The 22,011-nt window shown below is 38.2% G+C and overlaps 1 protein-coding gene across 1 annotated transcript in view; it reads right to left on the reverse strand.

Moving 5' to 3' along the window:
* LOC106499302 (rap guanine nucleotide exchange factor 4) overlaps nucleotides 1–22,011 on the reverse strand; it is an 81,927-nt gene that overhangs the window by 24,401 nt on the left and 35,515 nt on the right. The window contains exons 7-16 of the mRNA XM_013960769.2: nucleotides 20,950–21,010; nucleotides 20,145–20,221; nucleotides 18,469–18,615; nucleotides 17,077–17,192; nucleotides 13,651–13,739; nucleotides 11,110–11,188; nucleotides 4,788–4,938; nucleotides 2,250–2,338; nucleotides 1,746–1,776; nucleotides 1,430–1,508 (exon numbers count right to left, since the gene is read on the reverse strand). Coding sequence (XP_013816223.1) covers nucleotides 1,430–1,508; nucleotides 1,746–1,776; nucleotides 2,250–2,338; nucleotides 4,788–4,938; nucleotides 11,110–11,188; nucleotides 13,651–13,739; nucleotides 17,077–17,192; nucleotides 18,469–18,615; nucleotides 20,145–20,221; nucleotides 20,950–21,010 — 919 coding nt within the window. The remainder of the gene's footprint in view (nucleotides 1–1,429; nucleotides 1,509–1,745; nucleotides 1,777–2,249; nucleotides 2,339–4,787; nucleotides 4,939–11,109; nucleotides 11,189–13,650; nucleotides 13,740–17,076; nucleotides 17,193–18,468; nucleotides 18,616–20,144; nucleotides 20,222–20,949; nucleotides 21,011–22,011) is intronic.

Raw genomic sequence — 22,011 nt, forward strand, 5'->3', positions numbered from 1 at the left:
ATTGGTTTGCAACCTGTTTTTCATAAGCAAGTATATAATTGCTGAATCAAGAATGTAGACAATGAAGGAAAAGACCCTGTCAACAAGAATACACTTGAGTGTACAGTACAAATTGTCTCTTAGAGCAATATGTGAACCCAGGTCTCTGGTTGCCTAGAGATCGATATGATAGTACATTAGCCTGCAGAAAGCAGGGCAGTCCAAAGTGTCATGAATTTAAGACAAAAGAAGTTAGCAAAATACTCCTTCGGCTCAGCTGTCAAGCCAAGCCAAACAGCCCCTGGAGCTATAGCTATCTACGTGTTTTCTGTGTTCAGCTTGCTGCCTGCCTTAAGAACACGAAAGGTGCAGCCATATGAAAAGTGCAGTCCTTGCATGCCCATGCAGACATGAGATAAAGTACTCCCACGGCAGTAGCAACTGTTTTGCTCTTTGGAGACCTAGGAGAAACACTGGTATGGACAGTGGGAGCTGCATCCATGGTAGGAGGTCTGCTGTTCATATGCGGTTACCTCCAGCTTCTGAAATGGCTCTCTCCGTGGTTCGCTTCATACCACCAGCCTTTTCAGATATATTACCTTGCATTTTGTTCCCTTATTTTTAACAAAGTTCACTAGCAAGAGCTGCCCTTTAATATCAAACACCTTGAAGCAGAGGCTATTTTTCTGTGATGAAGAAGCACCAAAACAACCATTAAGAGATTGGCCCCAGCAGTTGCAAAGAAATACCCAGATTTATGAGTTTTAATGCGTAGGTATTTTTGTTTATAAAGAACAGATCTCATCACCAGGGCTCAGGACTGTGTTGACAAAGCAGTGCTTTTTCCTGCCTGAAGTAAAGGACAGTGTGAAAAGCTAGTACAACTGAAAATGATAGTCTGAGGCTCTGCTGTAAATTTTACCTTGATCTCTTCACAGGAGTCCAACAATAGCAACAGGGCAAACCAGCAGATTGTGCTTGCTAGGCTGTGTGCCACAGGGCAGAGATCCAGGGCATGATTATCTGCTCCACTCGTATCTTGCAAAGGAGCATTTCTGGTGAAACAGCTGTATGCCCTAGCTCAAAACCATGGAGGAGAGAAGGAGGCTCAGATATGATCTTCAGCACCAAATATTCATTGCACTGCACCTGAACAGACACTGCCTATGCTGGTTCTTGCTTGTTTTGTTCATTGCCTATTTTAAAGGTTTTTACTTTTTCCTCTGAGGAAGCACAGTGTTTTATAGCAAAAATAACTGATGGAAATGACCAGGAGTGTTTCAAATCAATGATGAAGGAGAATGTTGGGTAAGCAAAAGCAAACAGTTTGCTTCAGGCAAGGCTTGTAAACTGTAGGTACTTTTGTTTATTTTTAGACCTTTTTCTTGCAGAGTGGCAAATTTACTGCAAATCCCAGTGGCTTGAGAAAACTTTGCAAATAGGAACTCACCTTCATCGCTGCCCCGGATAGGCTGGCGTTTCTGTGCTCTGTCATCACTTGTGTTAAACAGCTGCAGAAGAACTTTATGCTGCAAAATTAATCATCACGATTCATGTTAATGCAAGAAGAAACATTATGGGGTAGACCTGAATTGCAATAAATCCTGTATCAATGGCAGGAAAGAGGGTTGCAATGCAGAGTTTGACACTGTAATGTTAAAAAATATTTTTCAGTGTTTGCTTTAATATATCCAAGATTACTATGCTTACAGATTTGCTGTGCTAAAGCTTTTATTTTAGAAAATGGACAAATAAAGTTATCTTACCTTCTTTTGAGGTGCTTTAGGTTCTTCTGAACTATAAAAAGATAAAATATAAAATATATTACTAAATATTACCTGGAAGATTTTATCTACAAAATCACCTAAAGAACAGAAACCTCCTGTCAAACTACAATATCAATGTATTCATGTTTGCTTATATTAAAAGAAGATTAGATAATACCATAGTTAATTTATGATCAAGGCAGGGAAAATAGTATACAAAATCAATGCAAGCATGAAACAAGCAGCCAGTTTGGTTCAATACATACATGTGTACATAATTTCTTATTCCTTCTGTAAATCCTTTTACGAGAGAGTTTGGCATTTGCAAGAATGATGTTGAAAGAGAGGGTCACAGACACACATCCAAACAAGCATGCATGCTAACATTGTCTTGTGTGACTGAACACCATTCACAGAATTAATTTTTAGTAGATGTAAGCAACAATTTTTCTTCATCTATTTACTGAGAAAAAGGGGGGGGGGGAAGAAGTAAAAACTGCTTACACTTGCTTTACAATTTTCTCTAGCTCTAGAAGTTGCTCCTTTAGTGCTGCAATCATTCTTGTATCATCTGATACAGACACATAAAATTCCTGTAAATGACACAGAATAGTCTTTAAATAACTATAGGGGTAAATGAACAGTACACAGGATAGAGGACTATGAGGAAACATCTGATAGTTTAATGATTATAACGAATGATAATCTGAACAGGGGAACATATGTTGGGCCCAACCCCATATTACTTCTACTTGCTTATCTTCAGCTGATTTAAAGCAAGAGTCACATATGCAGAAGGGAAGCATGATGAGAGGTGGGAGACAAAAGTGCTTTCTTAGCTTACTGCCAAGTGTAATGTGAATAAATGTACACACATAGGCAGCAGCTAGAAATTGGAATGTGAAAGGCTTAAATGGGGAGGGGGGCAGCATTATAAGATTTTTCGAGTTGTTTATACCTTTTTGAAAAAACTGCTTACCGACTGTGCAAACACTGCATTTTCAGATTATCAAGGAGAAAGACTACAGAACTCACAAATAATCTGGCATGACTGCTGTTGGAGTCAAGTAATTTTGTTTAAAACCACTTTCTGTTATCACTATTGCTAGAGTTAACCATGAAAATAATTGCATTGTTCTTTACTTTCTTTAAAAAAAAAATCCAACTTTGACCATGCTTTCTAGTATCAGCCTATTTCCTATCTCATCTCCAATTTCTCTTAACATACGGTTTTCAATCAAAGCTTTGAGTTCCTCTCCTCCAGAACCATTCTTGCTCTTTTCCAGTCTGGCTTTCATCCCTTGTATTCCTTTTTTCTCACTGAGGTATGTGAGGTATTATCTCCATCTAAGATTTACTTTTCTTCTCCCTTTCTTGCACTTTATCACTGATTAATTGCTTGTCTGTGCAGATGAAACTACCATTTTCATAGTGGCAACCAACATCTTTACCATTTTATTCTAGTCCTGTCTCCCTCTGTTCAGAACAAAATTTCTTGGACATCTCTCTAGATGTATTTAAATGCTAGCCAAAACTCCAAACGGCTAGTAAATGCTCTTAAGCAATGCCTACCAAGCCATGCTGCTACCTAACTTTTTGGACATTATGGAAATATAACCTGTTGTTCAGGCCTGTAATCTTCTATCATCTTTGACTTGAACCTCTTCTAGGTCCTCACATTTAGGTCATATCTAAGTTTTGCAGACCCTTTCCACATAAGATCTCTAAAACATAGCCTTTGTAATCTACCTGCAGAGCTAAGACTCAGGTTGAGCCTGTCACTGCCTTGCAGCTCACTCACATAAACTCCTTTCTCTGAGGCGTGGACACTGCAGTCTTCCTCATTCATATGTATTTGGAATGATGCTACAAAGATAATTTCCTTACGCCAACGATTCAGTACATTTCCCTTTTCTGCATCCGTCATCTTCACCCTCTTCTCTACCACTCCTCACAGATGTCCCTTCACTCAGAAGGCCTTTCACAGTCTTTTTACACCCTTTTTAGCGGATCACTTGCAACCGAGCTGTTGATTCTCACTACTCCAATCCACTCCAGGAGATCAGCTGCCACAGATCACTTGTTAAATTTCCAAGCAAGTTACATCATTATACCCCTTCAAACCCTACTCAAAACTCTTTCTGTCACACCTACATAAAATTGACCCAAAGAAGGATTTATGTGCTTGCAGTTAGCAATTTTTTTAAAGTGTAACGGCTGGTCTAATAAAAGACTATCTCTGTCTTCAAAGCTTGTCTCTTATGAAAAGCTTGCCCATGTGGGCTTGTTGTATGATAAACCTGTCTGTCATACTTAAGGCCCCTCTGTTAACTCTTGTCTTAGATTCATTTTTAAACTATTTGGGACTTCTGCTCTGCGTTTGCATAGTCAATAACATATGTGATTGTGGTCCACATACTTACTAGATAATCATAATGGCAATCATGATTTTTATGACATTGACAAAGTATCTTAGAAATACAAAGACTTGTCACCTACCGCAAAGACATTACACTCTTAATAGTAACTAATACCTGAGTAATTAGGCTGTTTTAAGGGATCAGGAGAGTACTGAAGGCAAAGATCTTAAGTTCCAACAGCTGCAGCACAGCTTCCATTCGAATGGAAATGATTTTTGGATTTGTACAGGGACAATCCTCCAGCTCCTTCTTGGCACACCTCAGGCAGACATAAACACCACCTTAGTTCAGCCTGGGGGGCCTTTGAACTATTTGCAAAAAGCAACTGAGAAAAGCAACTTCATATATTGCTATAGAGCAATCAACCCACGTGGTACTCTGAAAGGGGTCTGCAACTCTAGAAGGTATTTTCAGAGGTCCAGAGGTTGATAACAGTTCAACCACTGTTGTAGTGAGTATGCTGCCTGCAGCTAAAACCAGGAAAACACAATTATGAGTTTGCACTCTGAAATGACCCACTTTTCTTTACTTCGTAACAGAATTCAGAGAATGAGAACAGGTTTTCAGCTCATCTTCCATGCTAGACACTTTTCGGTACAATAATACAATGACTCCTTCATACCTCCAAGAAGGCCATTGCTGCTTCATCTTCATGTAGTAAATCTCCATATAAAGCAGCCCACTGCAGAACCAGTCGAATGACTCGCCTTTTATTATTGAGGGCATAATCCATTTTCTCCTGCTCTGTACCCTGAGAAGGCTGGGCATGGTAGGTGCCATGGTGTCAAGGAAAATGCTCAGTGACTGAAAATATCAGAACCAGTATGAATTCACCAATAGCTGAATTTCAGTAAGCAATTTTCAGGGCCTTCAAACAAAACGTTCCAGTATATAGTTTTGATTTCTGACCGCTGCTACCGTAAAGATTTGCAAACTTTTCATGTTTGTACTAAAAAGTAAAAACACAGTGAATTCTCTAAAGAGGATAGGAATGATCATAATCCCACAAAAGAGACAATGCTGTAGGGAGCAGAACAGAAATGACACTTGGGACAATGGAGAAGAGGATTAACCTTGGAGACTGAAGAAAGATATTCCTTCTTGTTCCTTTTTGGAGACAGTCACAGGAAAAAAAAAAAAGAGAAAAACATCACTTTGTGGTTATAAACCATTCCAGTCTTCCATCTGTGAGGAAGACTTTTGGAATGAACCACCAGCATTATTCCTCTTATTTAAAGAAGTTACTGTAAACCAAGGTGAATCTCAGTCCCATTATGGTAGAAATACCTGGAAGTTTACAGTCTAAACTGACTAGACAGACATAGGGCAAAATAATAAATAAATTCTAAAATAGCCTAATTTTACAGATGAGGAAATCAGAAGTTTCCACTCTAAAAACTGTATCATATTCAGGACACAATATTTTGTGATAATTATTTTGTGACAATAAGAAAAAATGGGAAATATTTCATTGACCTTTTTAACAGAGAAGCTTCAACATAACAAAAATATGCAAATAGTAAAAAGGCAGAAAATAACATTTATTTGAAGTAAAAGAAAAGAATAAAAAAAGTAAAGTTACAAATAAACTGCAAGCATGCACTGTTTCCACAAGCAGAAAAGCACTTCTTGTAAGTATAGAACATCTCAGTCCTCTCACTAAAGCTGCAATTTGAAAGCTCTGGCCACTTAAAAGATCTCCACTGACATCTCTGTTAAATCAGTGAAAAAACAGACTGAAGAACTCAGCCTGGCCTTCGGACTCAGGCAACAGGGGGAAGGTACAAAAGATTCAATGAATCAAGACTTTAGTTTAGTTAAACTGAGGCAAGTGCACTTCTAGTACAGCTCTAGCTCTGTAGAAATTAGTGGAAGTGAACGCCAGGGCCAATGTAGCATCACTGGATATATCTACATTTTAGGAAATAATTTTTATGAAGTAGTGTAATAACTCCAACATGATGCGCAGGTTTAGAGGGCATAGTATAAATGTTACTATATTTCATTTCCTGTGAACTAAACTGGCCTGCTATATAAGGGCCTTTTTTAACTAGTTAGCATCAAGATTTGAGATGTGTGGTTTCCCAGACAAAAGAAATGAATACAAGCATGTCCATGGAATTGGTAAGCTGAAAAAATTGCTTTACCTTTTCAGGAGAAGCTTTATTTCAATTTGCAGATGAAGAGGAGGGAAAAGACAATGTGTCAGGAAAAATGTGTCCAAAAGGAAAGAAATAAAGAGGATTTACTAGCATATAATTTCCAGAAGATTCCATCAAGTACAGTCTACCTCTGTCCTGCTTTCTCATCTGCAGACATGGTATGAGTGACTTCATCAGGTCTCAGCTGTCCTGTGGGTTTCATACATTTGAGTCCTTCAGTCTTCCTTTGGTTCCTACAGCCAGCCAGAACCACCAGGGAGCGGAAAAGGTGTTTATAACCAGAGGCTTCCTCTCAAACTCTGAACTGCCTCCTATAACCAGAGGCAACAGCAAGGGCTTTTTTTTTTTTATACAGGTCTATACTACTTCCCTCACAAGGACTCTATTCCCTATCCCCACTACAGCATACGTGCCAAGCTGGAATAGAAAACTGCTGCCCAGGAAGGCTTTCCTAGCCCTTAGAAAGCCAAGGATGGGCACTAAGCTGAGATAATTTCAGGCTTTAACTTATGCAAAAATAAACAAAGACGCCCAGCAGAAACAGGATCTGGCAATTTGTGTACCTGCTTCTCACTGATCAGAGGTTAACAATACATATTTAAACTGTTTCCCGATAAACTGACTGAGTACGAGTAAGCACAGGACGAGTGCAGTTACTGAAATGCTCATTCTGGATTCTCATGAATAATAACACTCCCAATTACAGAAGAAAAATTTTAATGTTGACATTCTCTCACTCATCACAAAGTTCAGCATCCTTTCAAGCAACAGTTAAAGTAGCTCTAACTTAAGATTTTAAAATATTAATTAGAAAATTAAAATATTAATTAGAAACCAAAATGGGCTGTAAGATCTGTATTTTAAGCTTCTCATTTAGAATTATAACAAGATCTTGCTTGTTTTTCTCTAATAAGTGTTAAAATTCTTTATATTAATAAAATATAATGGGAAAAAGTACTTATTAACTCATATTTTTCAAATGATCCTCCTGCCCAACCCCCCCCAACGCAGAGATTAGACATGCTACCAAGGTTACTGGGGCAATCATTTGATTGACAAACTTTTAGAAATCTGCATTTTAATTTTGTTTAGAAAGCTTTAAAATGACTAGGGAACTAAAACATGTCAGTATATTTATAAGAGCAAATAAGTCAAAGGGTCATAAGAAGTAAATAATATATTGCAAGCTATGTGCTCTAATGTCTCAGGGAGCAAGTTTAATATTCTACTGAGTCATTTTCTCATGCCATTTTTACCATTCAAGCACTATAATTATTTCATGTATTTTTACTTTCTTATTAACTGACTCACCACAGGCACTGGTAATTTTTCTGTATTTTTACTGCTCATTTATATTAATTGCTCTTTTATTAACATTATTATAGGGAAAGTCAGTGAAAAGTTCCCCAATTTTTATGGGATCTACAGGATGCAGATTCACTGCAGATAGCAATCAGAAGTAAAATATCACGTATTCTTGCAATAAGTGTCAGATAATTGTAAAACATGTATCAACACCAACATGGTTAGAGTTCAATATATATATTTCTAATTCTGTCTAGCATATGCTAGGAAATGAAAGCCGTTCTGAAGTCTATTCCTCCCTGCATGGGAAAATTTAACCATATCAGTAACTCTGCGAAATCAGTACCCATTACTACAGGGGAACAGAAACTATTTTGCTGACGTGATGATAAAGGAGGTTCACAAAACATACGTGAACTGTTATCTAGTTGTACAAAAGTGGCTATTAAGGTCTAATGAATACATGCTTTCTTCTCTTCCTTATCTTAGCTAGTTTTTCTAACAGAAATATACCTATCAGCTGACTACAACTACATTACACTGTTTACTGATGTTTCAGAATTGGGTGAAAACAAAAACAACCCCTCCAGGTTCGTCTGCTTACTGCCATTTCCCTGTCATGCATGCCTCAAAGAACAAGCTCAAAACTGTCTGCAGAAGCCAGTGGCACCGTTTGTTTATGCAAAGGGGAAAGGAGGGAGGGACAGGGAGAAAGAAGAAGAGACACTTGGATAGCAAAACTAAGAAAACTGGCCCTGAAACATCATTTATAAAGCTCTCGGCTTTCCCAAAGTACCAAAAAGAGGCAAAATCAAAACAGAAATTCTGAATAACCATGGCTTTGAAACATCTGCTCTCCAAACATCTTGTTGCTTATATTCCCATATACAATATTTAATCAGTTTGTCTGATACATACATTCTCTCTCTCATATGCACAGGTACACACAGACAAATCTTTCCAAGGGGAGGGAATGCCAAACTGGAGGGAAGCAAATGTTCATAATGAAATGTGCAAACGGATTATCATCTACAGTGAGCAAAAGAGAAGTTTACACACGGAAAATATTTAGACAGTGGCCCTTTAATTATGAACACTTGCACACCTGTCTACACACTTGCTCTATCCCAGGTATGCTTTTGGAGGTGTTACTTCGTTCCAATTTTTCTTGTGGATTTGTCCTGCCTCCCTCTAACAAGCTGCAGCTCTGAGAATTTCTCTATTTCCATCTCGGTGAAGAGGAGAAGGAAACGGGGCCTTGGTCGTATAACCCTACGTACAGGACATGTGCCTATTACATGATCCAGGAGACGGGAGCGTGTCCTTCGCTTCCCTATAAAGAAATAGGTATCTGATTTTTTAATATTGCAGGATTCATATACTTCAGTAACCAAAGAAGAGTGGTGTGCCAAGGGAAAGCCCAGCATAAGCACTGAATCCTAAGCAACCAGCAATGTTACTTAGCCAAAATGGTGCACCCGTCCATTCCTCTCAGCCTTAAAGAACTCACAGATGACCAAACACAGCAGCACAGGAAGAAAAAAGCTAAATAATTTATACCCTTTACTATGCTTGAAAGCACTACAGTGGTCTAATTCTACTAGTACTTGCACGCTGCCAGCTAAAATAGTATCCTAAGTGGGTGTAAGAAAATAGACTTGTATTGATTCAAAATTGGGAGCTGGAGCAAAAACAGTGTCTCTGACTGAATCACCTTTCTTCTTTTTATTTTTCCATTTTAATTTCCTCACTGAGCATAACTAATCTCTCTTTAGTCTCACAGCACTGGCAAACATGTTTTGTAGAGTGATTTTGCTCAAAAAAAAAAAGTTTTGTTAGCAACCTTTCAACTCTAACAATAAAATTCAATGCTACAATCAACAGACACAGTTTGATTTTCCATATTCAGAACGGACCAAATAAACAACAATGCAGTTCTAGGAAAAGCTGACACTAAAGCAGTGGGATACTCATTCCTTCCAATCCCCCTCCTCCTCCCTGAAAGAAATTAGCACACGGCCTGCCATGACCCACTTAAGTAGTGTATGGGCTTACTCTCCTCTCCAGGATAGATTTCATCATGACAGAATGTATACATAAGTGACACTATCATTTTGATCTTCAGAGAAGCTTTTTCCCTGTAAATAATGAGGTACATTCTGCTTGTGTGCCTGATTTTCCAAGCTACTGGATATCAGAGCTATACTATTATAACTAAGGGTAGACAAGCCTCAGCAGTATCAAATGGACTGATTCAATAATATGAACTAGATTAACCTGAAAAAAAGATAAAAAGTGCTGTCCCCTTTTCCCTTCTCAAAGGTGTCAGCAACAGCATTTCATAGTATTTTTGATATCCAAAACTATGTGTATTTGGAAAATGTGTTTGTTGTAGGTATATGAACAATTTTCTCTAGACCAGTTCTGTGGGTCCAAAGGTTTTCAAAGCAATTACTGTTCTTGCTAGGAGTAACAGAAAAGGATTCTCAAGCTCGCTAAACAAAGACATGATGCTCTATTTTGTGGTTTCAGGGTGTTAGCTTTCCCAGATGTCACTCACCCTGCTGAGCTTCAAGGAAACACACTCTTTCTTTCATTCCAATCTGATTCTAAGAAAATAAATAGGGAATTGGTGTTATTATAGCCCTGTCAGAATTCTATAAAACTGCAAACATAATATGTTTATTTTATGTTCCAAGTCTGTTGATAGCTTCATGTAGTCTAAACTCACTGTGCAAAAGGAAAGCTCTTCAATGCCCAGCAGCTCCCCAACCTAAATGACCTGCTGGAAACTGGCTGATGTTCATTTCCCAGACTCCTCCGTAAAACATGCCGACAGTATAAGAATCCCCTCCAGCTCCTGCTACTATCCACTATAAGTTTTCACTTCCTAGATATTCACACACAATTTAGGTTTCTCACAGTGTCTGTTAACATTTGCTATAGACTATTATTATAGATTATTATTATTTTTATTCCTAATTGCATTAAGGCAGTGTCTAGAAACTGCTTACTTGTAGTACTACTAATTCAGGCACTCTTTTGTTTGAGGCACTTTGCAGGTCCACTATAAAGTGGATCATTGAAATTGCAAAAATAATGATCCCAGATGCTGTGATTCAGCAAAAATCAAGAAAGACAGAAAGAAGAAGGATGTAAAAGGGGTAATCCAAACTTGAACGTATTTTCACTTATCTGGTGGAGGGACATGAGGCTTCTTTTCCTTGATATAGCAATCAGCACAGGAAGGATAACTATTTTCATGCTCCAGGACTGCATCTCATCATGGTTTGGGTATACACCATCCATTTCAGAGCTGTGGGCTATGGACAGGCTGTTAGTCAAACACTGAGAACCTACCCACAAGGCACAGCCTGCATGAAACTTGATTTACATACAGAGAGAGAGAAGTTTCAGTCTCATCATTGATAGGAAAAGTTTTAAAAGACATGTAACTTTTCCATTACAAAAGGATATTGTGCCATCAAGGCTGGGCAGAGCTGACTATTTGGCATAAAAACACAGTGCATCATAACAAAATCATTCAAAACGGAATCTGTGAAAAGAAAAGAAAAGAAAAGAAAGAAAGCAGCAAATTAAGCTACTGCAAACAACTTGGGGACTACGAGCATAATGCTTCTTTCATCATTTTAGAGAGCTAAAAGGTCTTATTAGATACACACAATAATGAGGTCATTTTGCACTTTGTACGCATTATTAAGTATGAATATGGGGAATGTACAAATACGAGATGAAATATTAAGCTTTTATTCTTGTCCGCATTGATTTTTCTGCAGTTATGTTATCGAAGAATTTGCCTGTGTCAATGGAGTCCTTGCTCTGAAGTGCAACGTTGCAGCCTTGATTCAACAAGCCTTGGGTGTATGTGCTTAGCTGAAGCACAGCGTCACGTCATTCTAACTTCATTAGGCCCAGACAAAATACTTCAGAAAAAGAAAGTTTGGCATAGCAAAAAAAAAAAAAAAAACTGCACAAAATATTTGGGTATACCTCTCCTATATAAGGGTAAGTGTAGATATCTTAGCATAACAAGAATCAGGCCTGCTGCACCTGAGTACTTAAATGCTGCTGGGTTTGGCATGAGAGAACCACAATACCAAACAGCACATTCAGTATATTCTATAAAGGAGAAGGCAAATAATTTAATTCTTTGCTGATTTCCTAGTAATGAGCAAAAGTCCTGAAAGAGGTAAAAGCACAGTCAAAGATCTGTTTTTATTTTGATTTAAAAACATCACAGCTGCTACATTTACATTAAAATGTATATGGACAGTGGTAGTATATAGATTGGTAGTATACTATGAGATTTTATCTGGCAACAGAGAAAGCTCTTTCTTCCCTCAAAGTGATCTGTGGTTGCACTGGTGTAAATCAGAGTTTGCATTATCTTTGTACTTGTGATGACAAGAAGGATTTATACAGCCTGGCTGTGGAGGCCATCATAAGCTTGGAGACTTGGCAGTTAGAATATTATTTTACTTTTAAACTATGCAATTTTTATATGGAATCACTGAGAAAAGATAAACACAATACCCCGGGGTACCATTTCTACAGTGCAATTTTTCATATTGGAGGAACATTTAAAAACCTTTTAAGTAAGGGATGTCAGACAAAATCTGGTGAGATAACTATACCACCCACATTACATCATTGCTTCCACTGTAATTCACATTTGAAAATATCTCTTAACTGATGAAACTCAGTGCTCCTAAGGTCTCCAGAAGTTTGGGGCTTTTTCTTTGCATGATATCCAGAACAATGTGGATTGTAACCACTTTTAAATTAAGGGAATGCATAAACTACAAATTAGAATTTTCAGCTTTTTGAGCTTCTACCTCTTAAAAATCGCTTTGTTTGTGAAATATGACATTTCGTGTCCCATTAGGCTATATGTATATAATCTTGCCACTGGATGTTTTGGGGAAAAGTTTGAAAGGATTTCAAAACTAACACTGTTCAGAAAATGCACAATACGTGCATAGTATGAATAGTAAACTTGCTACTATACATGTGCAGGCTTAAAGAACAATCTTCTGCTTTTAATCCTAATAATTAGGTATCTAAAAAAATAATAATTTTTATTTTTAAAAATGGTTACAATACACAATGTAAAAGAGCTTCTGAAATCTTGCAATTCTTTCACCATTTATGGTGAAATGTACGAGTTTCTCCAACACTATGAGGTCAGTAACAGATTAACTGTGGATTATTTAAGAACACCTTTGAATATATACTTCTTAGACTTCCAAAAAGTCAAAAAAAAGCTTGCTAAAGCAATGTCTAGTAGCTTAATAAAAAGGTCTGAGTCAATTTATCATAATTAGGAGGATTTTTTTTCTGACTCTTTTTTTTAAATTAAAATATTTACTGATAATAAGTCAGCAAATACCTATATCCTTAGATCTAAATTCTCTATTAGTTCTCTGTCAGCCTATTCAGTGCAGCTGCAGCAACGCGCCTACTGGGGATTTGGCCTTTGGTGTGCTGAGTTCTTCTCTTTTGAGTAAGAATTCTTCTCTCCCTGCACATGGGAAAGTATTGCAAAAAAAGTAATCCACATGTACTGTGATATGGACATGAAAATTTCAGATGACTTAGCCTAGCATAACAACATGGCTGGAGGAATCAAGCTAGTTCACAGTACTATGTGACAGCCAGAACAACAAGTATGAGTAACATTATCATCTGGTGGTAATGCATGTTCTTCTCTGGTCTTACAGCTGTGCCTAATAAAAGTTATTACCAGTGGGCTGGCACCTTTTGAGATTTTGCTGTTTCACTCTGAACGGATAGTCTAAATACAATAGGGTAGGGGGAGTGGATTGCTATCTTTAATTCTGGGTTTCCTAGGCTTTCTCTGGGTTGTTTCAGAGCTTTGGATAGTTTTTTATTCTGGGAAAAATGACCACTAGCTGCTTTCCAAAGTACACTGCAGTGTATCCCCAGCAAGACCATCTTATGCATTAATAATAACACAGATTTGTCACATAATTCTACCTGTTGCTTCATTTAAAGTTGCTTCAAGGCGCATAGTTTCTAGAAAGTGCTCTAAAATTTTCTCTGGTGTTCCTGACATCACAATATACCTGAGGGAGGGAAAGGAGCAGTTAGTGTCTTACAGGCAAAATGGTTAATGGAGAAACAACTGGGTACCAGCAAGAAGATCCAAGATTGCTGAGTATCAGAGGGCAAATACCTGCTCTGACCCATATCTCTGTGTGGCTCAGGAAAAAAATCACTCTCAGTTTTTGCTGGTGGTTTCCCACCTGTAAAATAGGAGCAATAACACTCTCCTCCCTACGCAGGGAGTGTGAGATGACAGATGGCCCCTTCCCCACACCAGTACTCCAGTATAACACCACCACAGTTCCACTGCAATCAGCAGAGCTGCGCTGGTGTAAACCTGGGGACATGCAATCAGAACCCTCTATTGAGGTTAAATTCTCCTCTATTGAGAATAAACGTCTCAGTAATGAGAGCAGTTTTTAGTCATTAGAGGGTCTTAACAGGCTAACTTTGACCACGACATGAGAACTGGTGTGTATCATTGTCAGAGCAACCGAACAAATTCCTGCAGCATCGCTGATCAGGACTGGTCTGAGAAGATGGGGGCAGACAGTGAAATACCACACTGCATCTTTAAATTTGTGTAATGCCTTAGATATCCAAGGTAAGTAAGTGTCTGCAAGTAGATAGACTTACTATTTTACCATTTCCAGTAGTAAATCTAGGGAGGTGAGAAAATTAGTGCAGGAGTCAGGTTACTCCTGCCTAATGTAGGAACACTGGCAAGATTTTAAGTACCAGCAGAATACTACAGGATATTGCCACACTTGTCCTGCTGTCTTTTTTCATTCCTTGCAGATAGGATTTTTTTTAATCTTTCTCTCCATTCTTTCAATCTTTGCATCTTTTTTTTTCTTTTTTTTTTTTTTTGGAATCCGACTGATAAAGTATAAAACTTAAAAAAAAAAAGAAAAGAAAAAACCCCCGAGAAGTGAAGATACTCTGCTCCTGCTGAGAAATAAGTGGTGGAGCTGAGCTCCTGGGAGCTCCTCCTCACTTTGAGCGCTGACCGTCACAGTTCTTTTACCTGCCAACCCCTTTGGAAGAACTGTATTGATGTCCCAAGAACACAAACACTTGTTAAACCGGTGCACATTCTCGCAGAGAAACCAACCAAGTATCTGAGTGAAGCAGAGAAACCACAGTTTGCTGTACTCTGAATATGAAAGTGAAAATGAACAGTGGAGTGACTCGCAGGGCTGCTGAATTTATCCTGCATGAGTGTGATCACCCATGAAGAGGAAGTTAGATCTTGGAGTGAGAACTTCAGAGCTAGTCCTTCGAAGCAAAACTGTCACTGTTTGAAAGCACAGCTCCGGGAGTGGCGGCAGAAGAGGAGAGAGTAGAATCCAAACTGCAGCTCGGAGGATTTGCTCCCAAAGTGCAGTGTTCCCCAAGGTTAAGGTGAAGGAAGTGGGTTTCTTTCCTGGCTGACTGGATCTCTTGGTGAACAACTATGGGGTGCAGAACATTTCTCTAGTTCAAATCCTAGATATTTTAGGAAGCAAAGCCTGAATGTCATTTTCAAAACCAGTGAATTCACCTTGAAAGATCTAAAATAAAAAGATTTTGCCAACACACTGTTAGCAAAGTTATCTGACTGCTGAAAGGCATTCAGTGAACTTTCAGGATATCTTCCTCTTTTGCATGGTTTGTGTCTATTTGTCATTGTTATTAGCAAAAGTTCCCTTGCTAGCACATTCGTAGTACCCAAAAGCTACCCAAATGCATAAAATATTTACAGAAAGGAAATTCTGAGCTTTCACTGCAAATGTTCCTGGAATGTAAGCTCTAAAATACAACCTAGCTTAACCAGGGATCCTAAATAGGTCTAGCTATTTTTATCATTTAAAACAGCTCAAATTCTGAACAAGGAAGTGTTAAATAATAGAAATAATGTTGGTGCAAAGCGCTCGCAATGAAGGTGGTGCTTGAAATATGTTTAAATGGAACCCTCACTTTTGAAAGCATGGAAAATGTATCAGACTCAAGAAAATGGACTTAAATCTAGGACCAAGCTGCTGTGAATAGCAGCTGCTGATGCAAATCCACTGGCTGTAGTCAAGTTTCACTCATTTAGACACAGAGAATCTCACTCTAAGAGTAAATCATTTCCTGGGAGAACAGTGCATTTCTGTAATATATCAAGTGAAGATGAAATGGCAGTTTCTGAAATATTTGAAATGGGTATGTAAAAATATAAAGAATGGTTTGTCTAACCCTTCACAGATAAAGTCTCTTTACTCAAATAGGCAGATAAAATAGATATGTGAAAATCACAGATCAGACAAAAACTATATTCAAAATGTCTCATAGTAAATTAGCTCTTTCGCTGAAAAAAAGCAAGGTGCAGGTGAAAAGGATTCAAAAATTTTTTGCGCTTATTTTGAGTTGTTTGAATGTTGCTCAGGAAAATGGTCATGTGACAACAAATTGTGAATCCATTATTCGCACTGAAAATCTTCATCTTAAAGAAATGATTCTTGAAAGGACAATACTGCTGTATTTTCTTCTCTAAAGATTACTGTTGTCTCTGTGTGTGTACCTATGCTCATTAACACACACATATACACAAAATGTGCATGTTCCAGTAGGAGTGCATATATGAAATTGGAGGGTATCAAAGTTATTCCTTCTGCATTGGGGAATATGAACTCTTTCCGTAATGAACGCAATAGCCCAGCTGTATTTACAACAGTGGAATCCTACATCTCTTCACATGCAGGAAAGTAATACATTTACAAAGCCTTACGGGTTTTACTAGCATTTGGAATGATAATAACCTCACTCTACTCCTATCACAGTAGCAACCAAACAGAATAGTACTTTTTCCCTTTCAGTAAGACAGAAAGAAAATATAATGAATATTGTTATTATAGTGCAAGCCTATTCTGTAAGATAAGCTGTGTGACTTTCATTGCTTAAAATCCTCTTTTTGTATATGTCATAACTAGCAAACTTTTATTAGAATCCAGAGTTTGAAATCCAAAATGAAAATATCTGTACTTAACAATAAAACAATATATCTTCCTCATGTCTTTTACACAGTAGCACTGCTTAACAGGATTTCAGCATTCTCCATGTGCAGTCTATCTAGAAGCTATTACATAAGATAAGTATTTACAGTGAGGTCTTTAGAGAATTATTGTATAAAGCCATAGAACTAATGTGCTGCTGGAAATGGATGTATTATCCAGTATGGGGCATGTGATTAGCTGATGGCTAAAAAAATAAAAGAAAACTTTATATGTACTGCATTTTTGCATAGAAAGGGGAAATATGCTATTGTTTGGATAATAATACCATATGAAAAGGTTAATCATAGTCTGACATTTGTACTATTGAATGAAAACATACTTGTGCTGAGGCTGTGAGTTTCCTTGATTAGAAACTCTGTTTCCTGCTGGGATCTTCTCCAATACCAAAACATCTTGGTCATGTTCTTTGAGTCTGACTGTATTGGCTTCTACATCCTGCAAGACAAGTTGTTTTTAATAAAGTAACTGCTCCTGATTTGGGTGATTAGTCACTCTGAAAAAGTGCATGACTTTCAATCACAAAAGATAAGAGGCTGAGACTCTAGGGTTGGTTCTTCTCACCTAGGTTTAACTATCTTTATTCTGCTTTTCTAATAGGCAGAATCAAGAGGGAAGCACTGGCACTGGGAGAGTTGGAAAATCATGGGAGAGACTAGAGCAAGAACCATGAGAAATCTCTGGCTATGGCAAAGCAAAGAAAGTTTGCCAAAACCAGAGTTCCTCCAGACTTTCAATACGTAATGTAATCTCTATCCCTGCTTTTAGATGAACATTATCCATAATCTGACATTTCTTAGCTATTTTTAAAAGAAATTGGTACTTTAAAATGGTAAGTTTTAGTTCAGTAAACTGTCGGAGCACTGATTTCTTTTCATTTTCTTCTGCCAGAACATACTAGAAAAATAAAACAAGAATAAAATACAGCATGCAGTCAAATAACACAAATGAAAATCAGTAAGACCACAGACTTGAGCCTTCTTTGAAGCACTGACAGAAGTTAGCTCACTTGGAGTCTCCATGGCCAACCCAGCCTTACTACCAATGGCATCCTAGCTTGTTTTTGTACCATAAACACTCAAAAATCACATGTTATTTTGCTAATGCAGTATTCTTCTGGACTGCTTTCACTGCTGCATTACCAGCCATGTATACATTCCAATATAGCATGATCATATTTTTGACTTTCAGTACTCAGAATGATCCCAGAGCAGCTTATATCTGGATGCAGGTTTCAGTTATGGAACTACATTTGGACTTTGGAATGCATTGGCCCTAACACCAACAGCTCTAAAATTTGGGTGGGGATATCCTTCTAGAGACCTCTGATAAAGATTGTCTGTGTGTTTATCTGTAGCTTACTTAATTGCCACTTGATTCTGCCTTGAACCTATTGAGTTTAAGGCACCTAATATTGGCCTATCTAGGACAACAGGCAGTCTTGCTTTATTCAATATTTGGATGGGAGATCACACAGAAAACCTAGAAGAAGATTCCATTTAGTCCCTTTCATGGCTGAGTTAGGAATGGAAAAAGAGGAAGGATAATTATTTTATTCTTCACTTGATTTGTTAGACTATCACATCTCTGTTCTACAATTAGGGGATACTTCAAACAAGGTATCTCTATCAATTTATCACATAAATCAGACAGATTCTAGAAAGATTTGCAAGTTCTGACATCACGCAGCCTGGGTGGCCCTTCCCACACTTACCCTGAGGATTCTGTTAAAGTCCTCCTTGTCTACTCTCAAGAAGTGGCAGTTGTCTTCACGCAGAACAATGGAAGCCGCTCTGGGAGCATCATTCACAAGCGCTAACTTGCCAAAGTCATCTCCTTCATGTAGAGTACATACCACACCCTGCACAGAGCAAAACATTTACATGCTGAAACCCATCATTACTGTGGAGTCTATTGAAAGTCCTTGTACAAACACCGGACTTCACAATCAAATACCAAAACAAATCCATTTGGCAGGAAATCAACAGCCAAAATAATGACTAGGAAACAATACTTGATAGCTGGTTATTACTACTCCTAGAGAAAAGCAAGAATAGAAAAGAATTGGCTTGTTCTCTGAAATTAGATTCAGAGTGAAGGACTCTTCTAGCCCTGCTGAAGACAGAAAGTTGTTGCCTTTTTTTTTTTCTAAGAGGCCCTGAAAAATAAAGATCAAATTTTCAGAACATCATATTGAGAGAGAAATTCTCTTCTCCAGCAGTTCCAGTCTCTGTTACACAGTTTGGCTTTCATTCTGACCTACTTCGAGATCTAATGTTGAAGTACGTTAGCCATTGTTAGATGTTGTCCAAGTGAAACTGCGGGTTTAAATTTTTACCTTCCAAGAGAGGTATATCAAGCTGATCATTCCTCATATACCACAGTGTTACCCCCAGAAGATGGGAAAATTACCCTCACACATAAGCAGTGCTGTAGCAATAGGGATTTGATCATTAAAATAATAACAGCTGGCTATGGAGTGACTGCAAAAACTGCTCAGTAAGTAATATATCCAATACACATGTGATAAAGTTCACAACAATGATATATTAAAATACTTCTAGTGAGCACTTTGGAGCTGTGTTGTCACTGAAGTACATAGCACAGAGCCAAATCTTCAGCTGGTATAAATCAGCAGAGTCCATTCACTCCAGTAACAGAGGGTTTGGTCCACCTAGTGGTGCAAAAAATGTCCTGGTACCTAAATTTGGGTTACTTGGGAAAAGACAGCACCAGGGCCTCTATGCTAGATTTCTGTGAAATGCTCAGTGTTCGGAATGGAGTTTCTCAATCACTGAACGAGAAATCCATAAGGGGAGGCAGATTTTTAAAGACCCAAAGGACTGAGGTGTCCAAAGTCCTGTTTTTGCCTTGAAAAATCTCCCTCATACACAGGAAATTTAGTAGAGATGCTTTTAGGTCTTTAGCTTAACTAAAATGGAAATGAAGAGCTGGAATAAGTTTGGGAGCCGTTCACTCAAGCTGAGAACCACCAGTGACAGAGCAGCACTTCCATCAGATGTGCCTGACATCTGTGAGAGAATTTAGCCATCCAAACGTAAAAGAATATGGTGGTAAAGGCACAGGGCGAAAACTCACATGAGATGGAAATCTGGCAGTTCACCAAATTCCAGCAAATGACTTTGTCCTAATAATACTGATGTAACTGTGCTGAATTATATTCAGAAAGTGTGTAATACATCCTGAAATTATACAGCAATCAACTGAAAGTATAATCAGTGAAACCACTGGATCATTTCTTAATAAAATTACATTCAATTTGTTTCCTCTGAGAAAACAGTTTTGCTCTAAATTAAACCACATTCTTTCAAAATTTATTCTTACAATTTCATTAATAAGAATAATATAAAAAGGCTTCAGAAAAAATACCTTGCCATAAATGACTACGTTTACTGATCCCTTTAGGATAATGTACCAAGAAGTGCCTTCTTCTCCCTGATTAAATACTACAAAAGAGAGAAAAGATTTTATGGTGAGAACAGAGTTATTCATAATGCAAATGGGTCAGATTCTGCACTCAATAAAATTCAAGCTAACTCTACTGCAGTCATATTAATGACTACATTGAAAAAGGTCATACCATGACTTTAAAAGAGATTTCAGGAAAAAAAAACCCTATGCAGTAGTTTTTCTATTACACTGATGGGAAAGCTGTTTTTGTTTGCCATGACAATTGCAACCAGTACTTTATTGATATGTGTCAGGTTATCAATTTCTAATCAGCACACAGATCTGGATCCCACCAGCAGCACAGGTTCTCTAGCAGCTGTGAACTTGGCATTCATTTGCTAATACTTCTCAGTATAAACAGATCTGAGCAATCTAACATTTTAGTTTATTTTGTGCATTAAGATGCACAAAGGATACAAGGATAATACAAGGATAAGATTAAAATACATTTTAAATAGAGACTGGTCCAAATTAAAAACCCAAATATAAATACATCCAAATATTAGGGGATGAATACACCCAACTAAGAATATAGATTTAATTTTGCAGCTGCCCCTGTAACTGGCAACAGGCTAAGGCAACAGCTGTTATCCAGGTTTTGAGCACTGAGCGCTGCTCAAGTCTGAGGCATGCATCCACGTTTTGCTCTTGTCATTTAAACATTAAGAATTTAAATGCTCATGCCACAGAAGGAAGATGATGTGACAGGACTCCTTCTACTTACAGACTGTTCCTGCTTTGGGATGTGACTCAAAAATGAGGACACCTGCTAATTCTCGCTTTACCTTAAAATAAAGAGAAAAAAAATTATAGGTTTTTTAGGTCTTTTATTCTTCCCGCTGAAAGGAAGCTCATATAACATACCTCAGCCACCATTTTTCTTCTCGCTGTGCTGTTCAGTGCTCATAGTGAATTGTGCAGGCAGGCAGTGGTCTGCCTCACTCCTTGTCCAATTTCTTACTCATTAGCTTTACATAACGTGAGCCTCCACATTTAGTGGCTCCAGATGGCTCAGACAAGGGCATCTTTAAGACACAGTTCTCAACGTCCCCCTTCATACACACACATGAAATCATCACTAACAATTAACATCAACATGATGGAAAATTTCCCAGAGCCATAATCGATCTATTAAAGAAGATAAGTAGCAACTCTCGGTTATCCCAGGGTGCTCTGTGGTACGCCATTTCTCCCCTGAGAAGCCAGGACCGCTCCTGTGCCACCGCAAGTCAGCCCCTTGGGCTGCGCCGGGCTGCGGGCACACTGCTCTCTGTCCCACAGCTCCCCACACAAACCGTCCAGGCTGCCCATTCAACAGGACCCTATGTTGTGTGAACCCGTTGCTCTTTGGGCTTGCATTGCTCTGGTGTGATTAACTCTCACAACTGGGCAGTTGTCTCTAGTGAGATGGTCACTATTTACAACCTTTTTTTTTCACTATAAATACAGTTAGCATCATTTTCAGAAAGTGGTAGCACCATCTGGGACCTCATACGCTTGGGACCACAGTTTGCCTGTGCACTTTATGCCCCTCTTCATATAACCGCGAGTCTCCAGTGAGTTTGACGCCAGCTTCCAGACAGGGGGATTCTTGTTTTCAGAGAACCTCAGCTCATCACGATTTGCGTTTCGGGTACTGTTATGTAACTTAATAGTGTCAAATACAGATCAAAAGCTCACTCCAATATATACTTAGTAGTAGCATTTTCACACCATTCTCCCAGCCATTTAAACTTAGAAGAGTTGGATTTGGAGGTGGATAATCTTTAGGCTATCAAAAAATATT

This window comes from Apteryx mantelli, chromosome 6 (genome assembly GCF_036417845.1).
Source record: "Apteryx mantelli isolate bAptMan1 chromosome 6, bAptMan1.hap1, whole genome shotgun sequence".
In the NCBI taxonomy this organism is placed as follows: Eukaryota; Metazoa; Chordata; class Aves; order Apterygiformes; family Apterygidae; genus Apteryx; species Apteryx mantelli.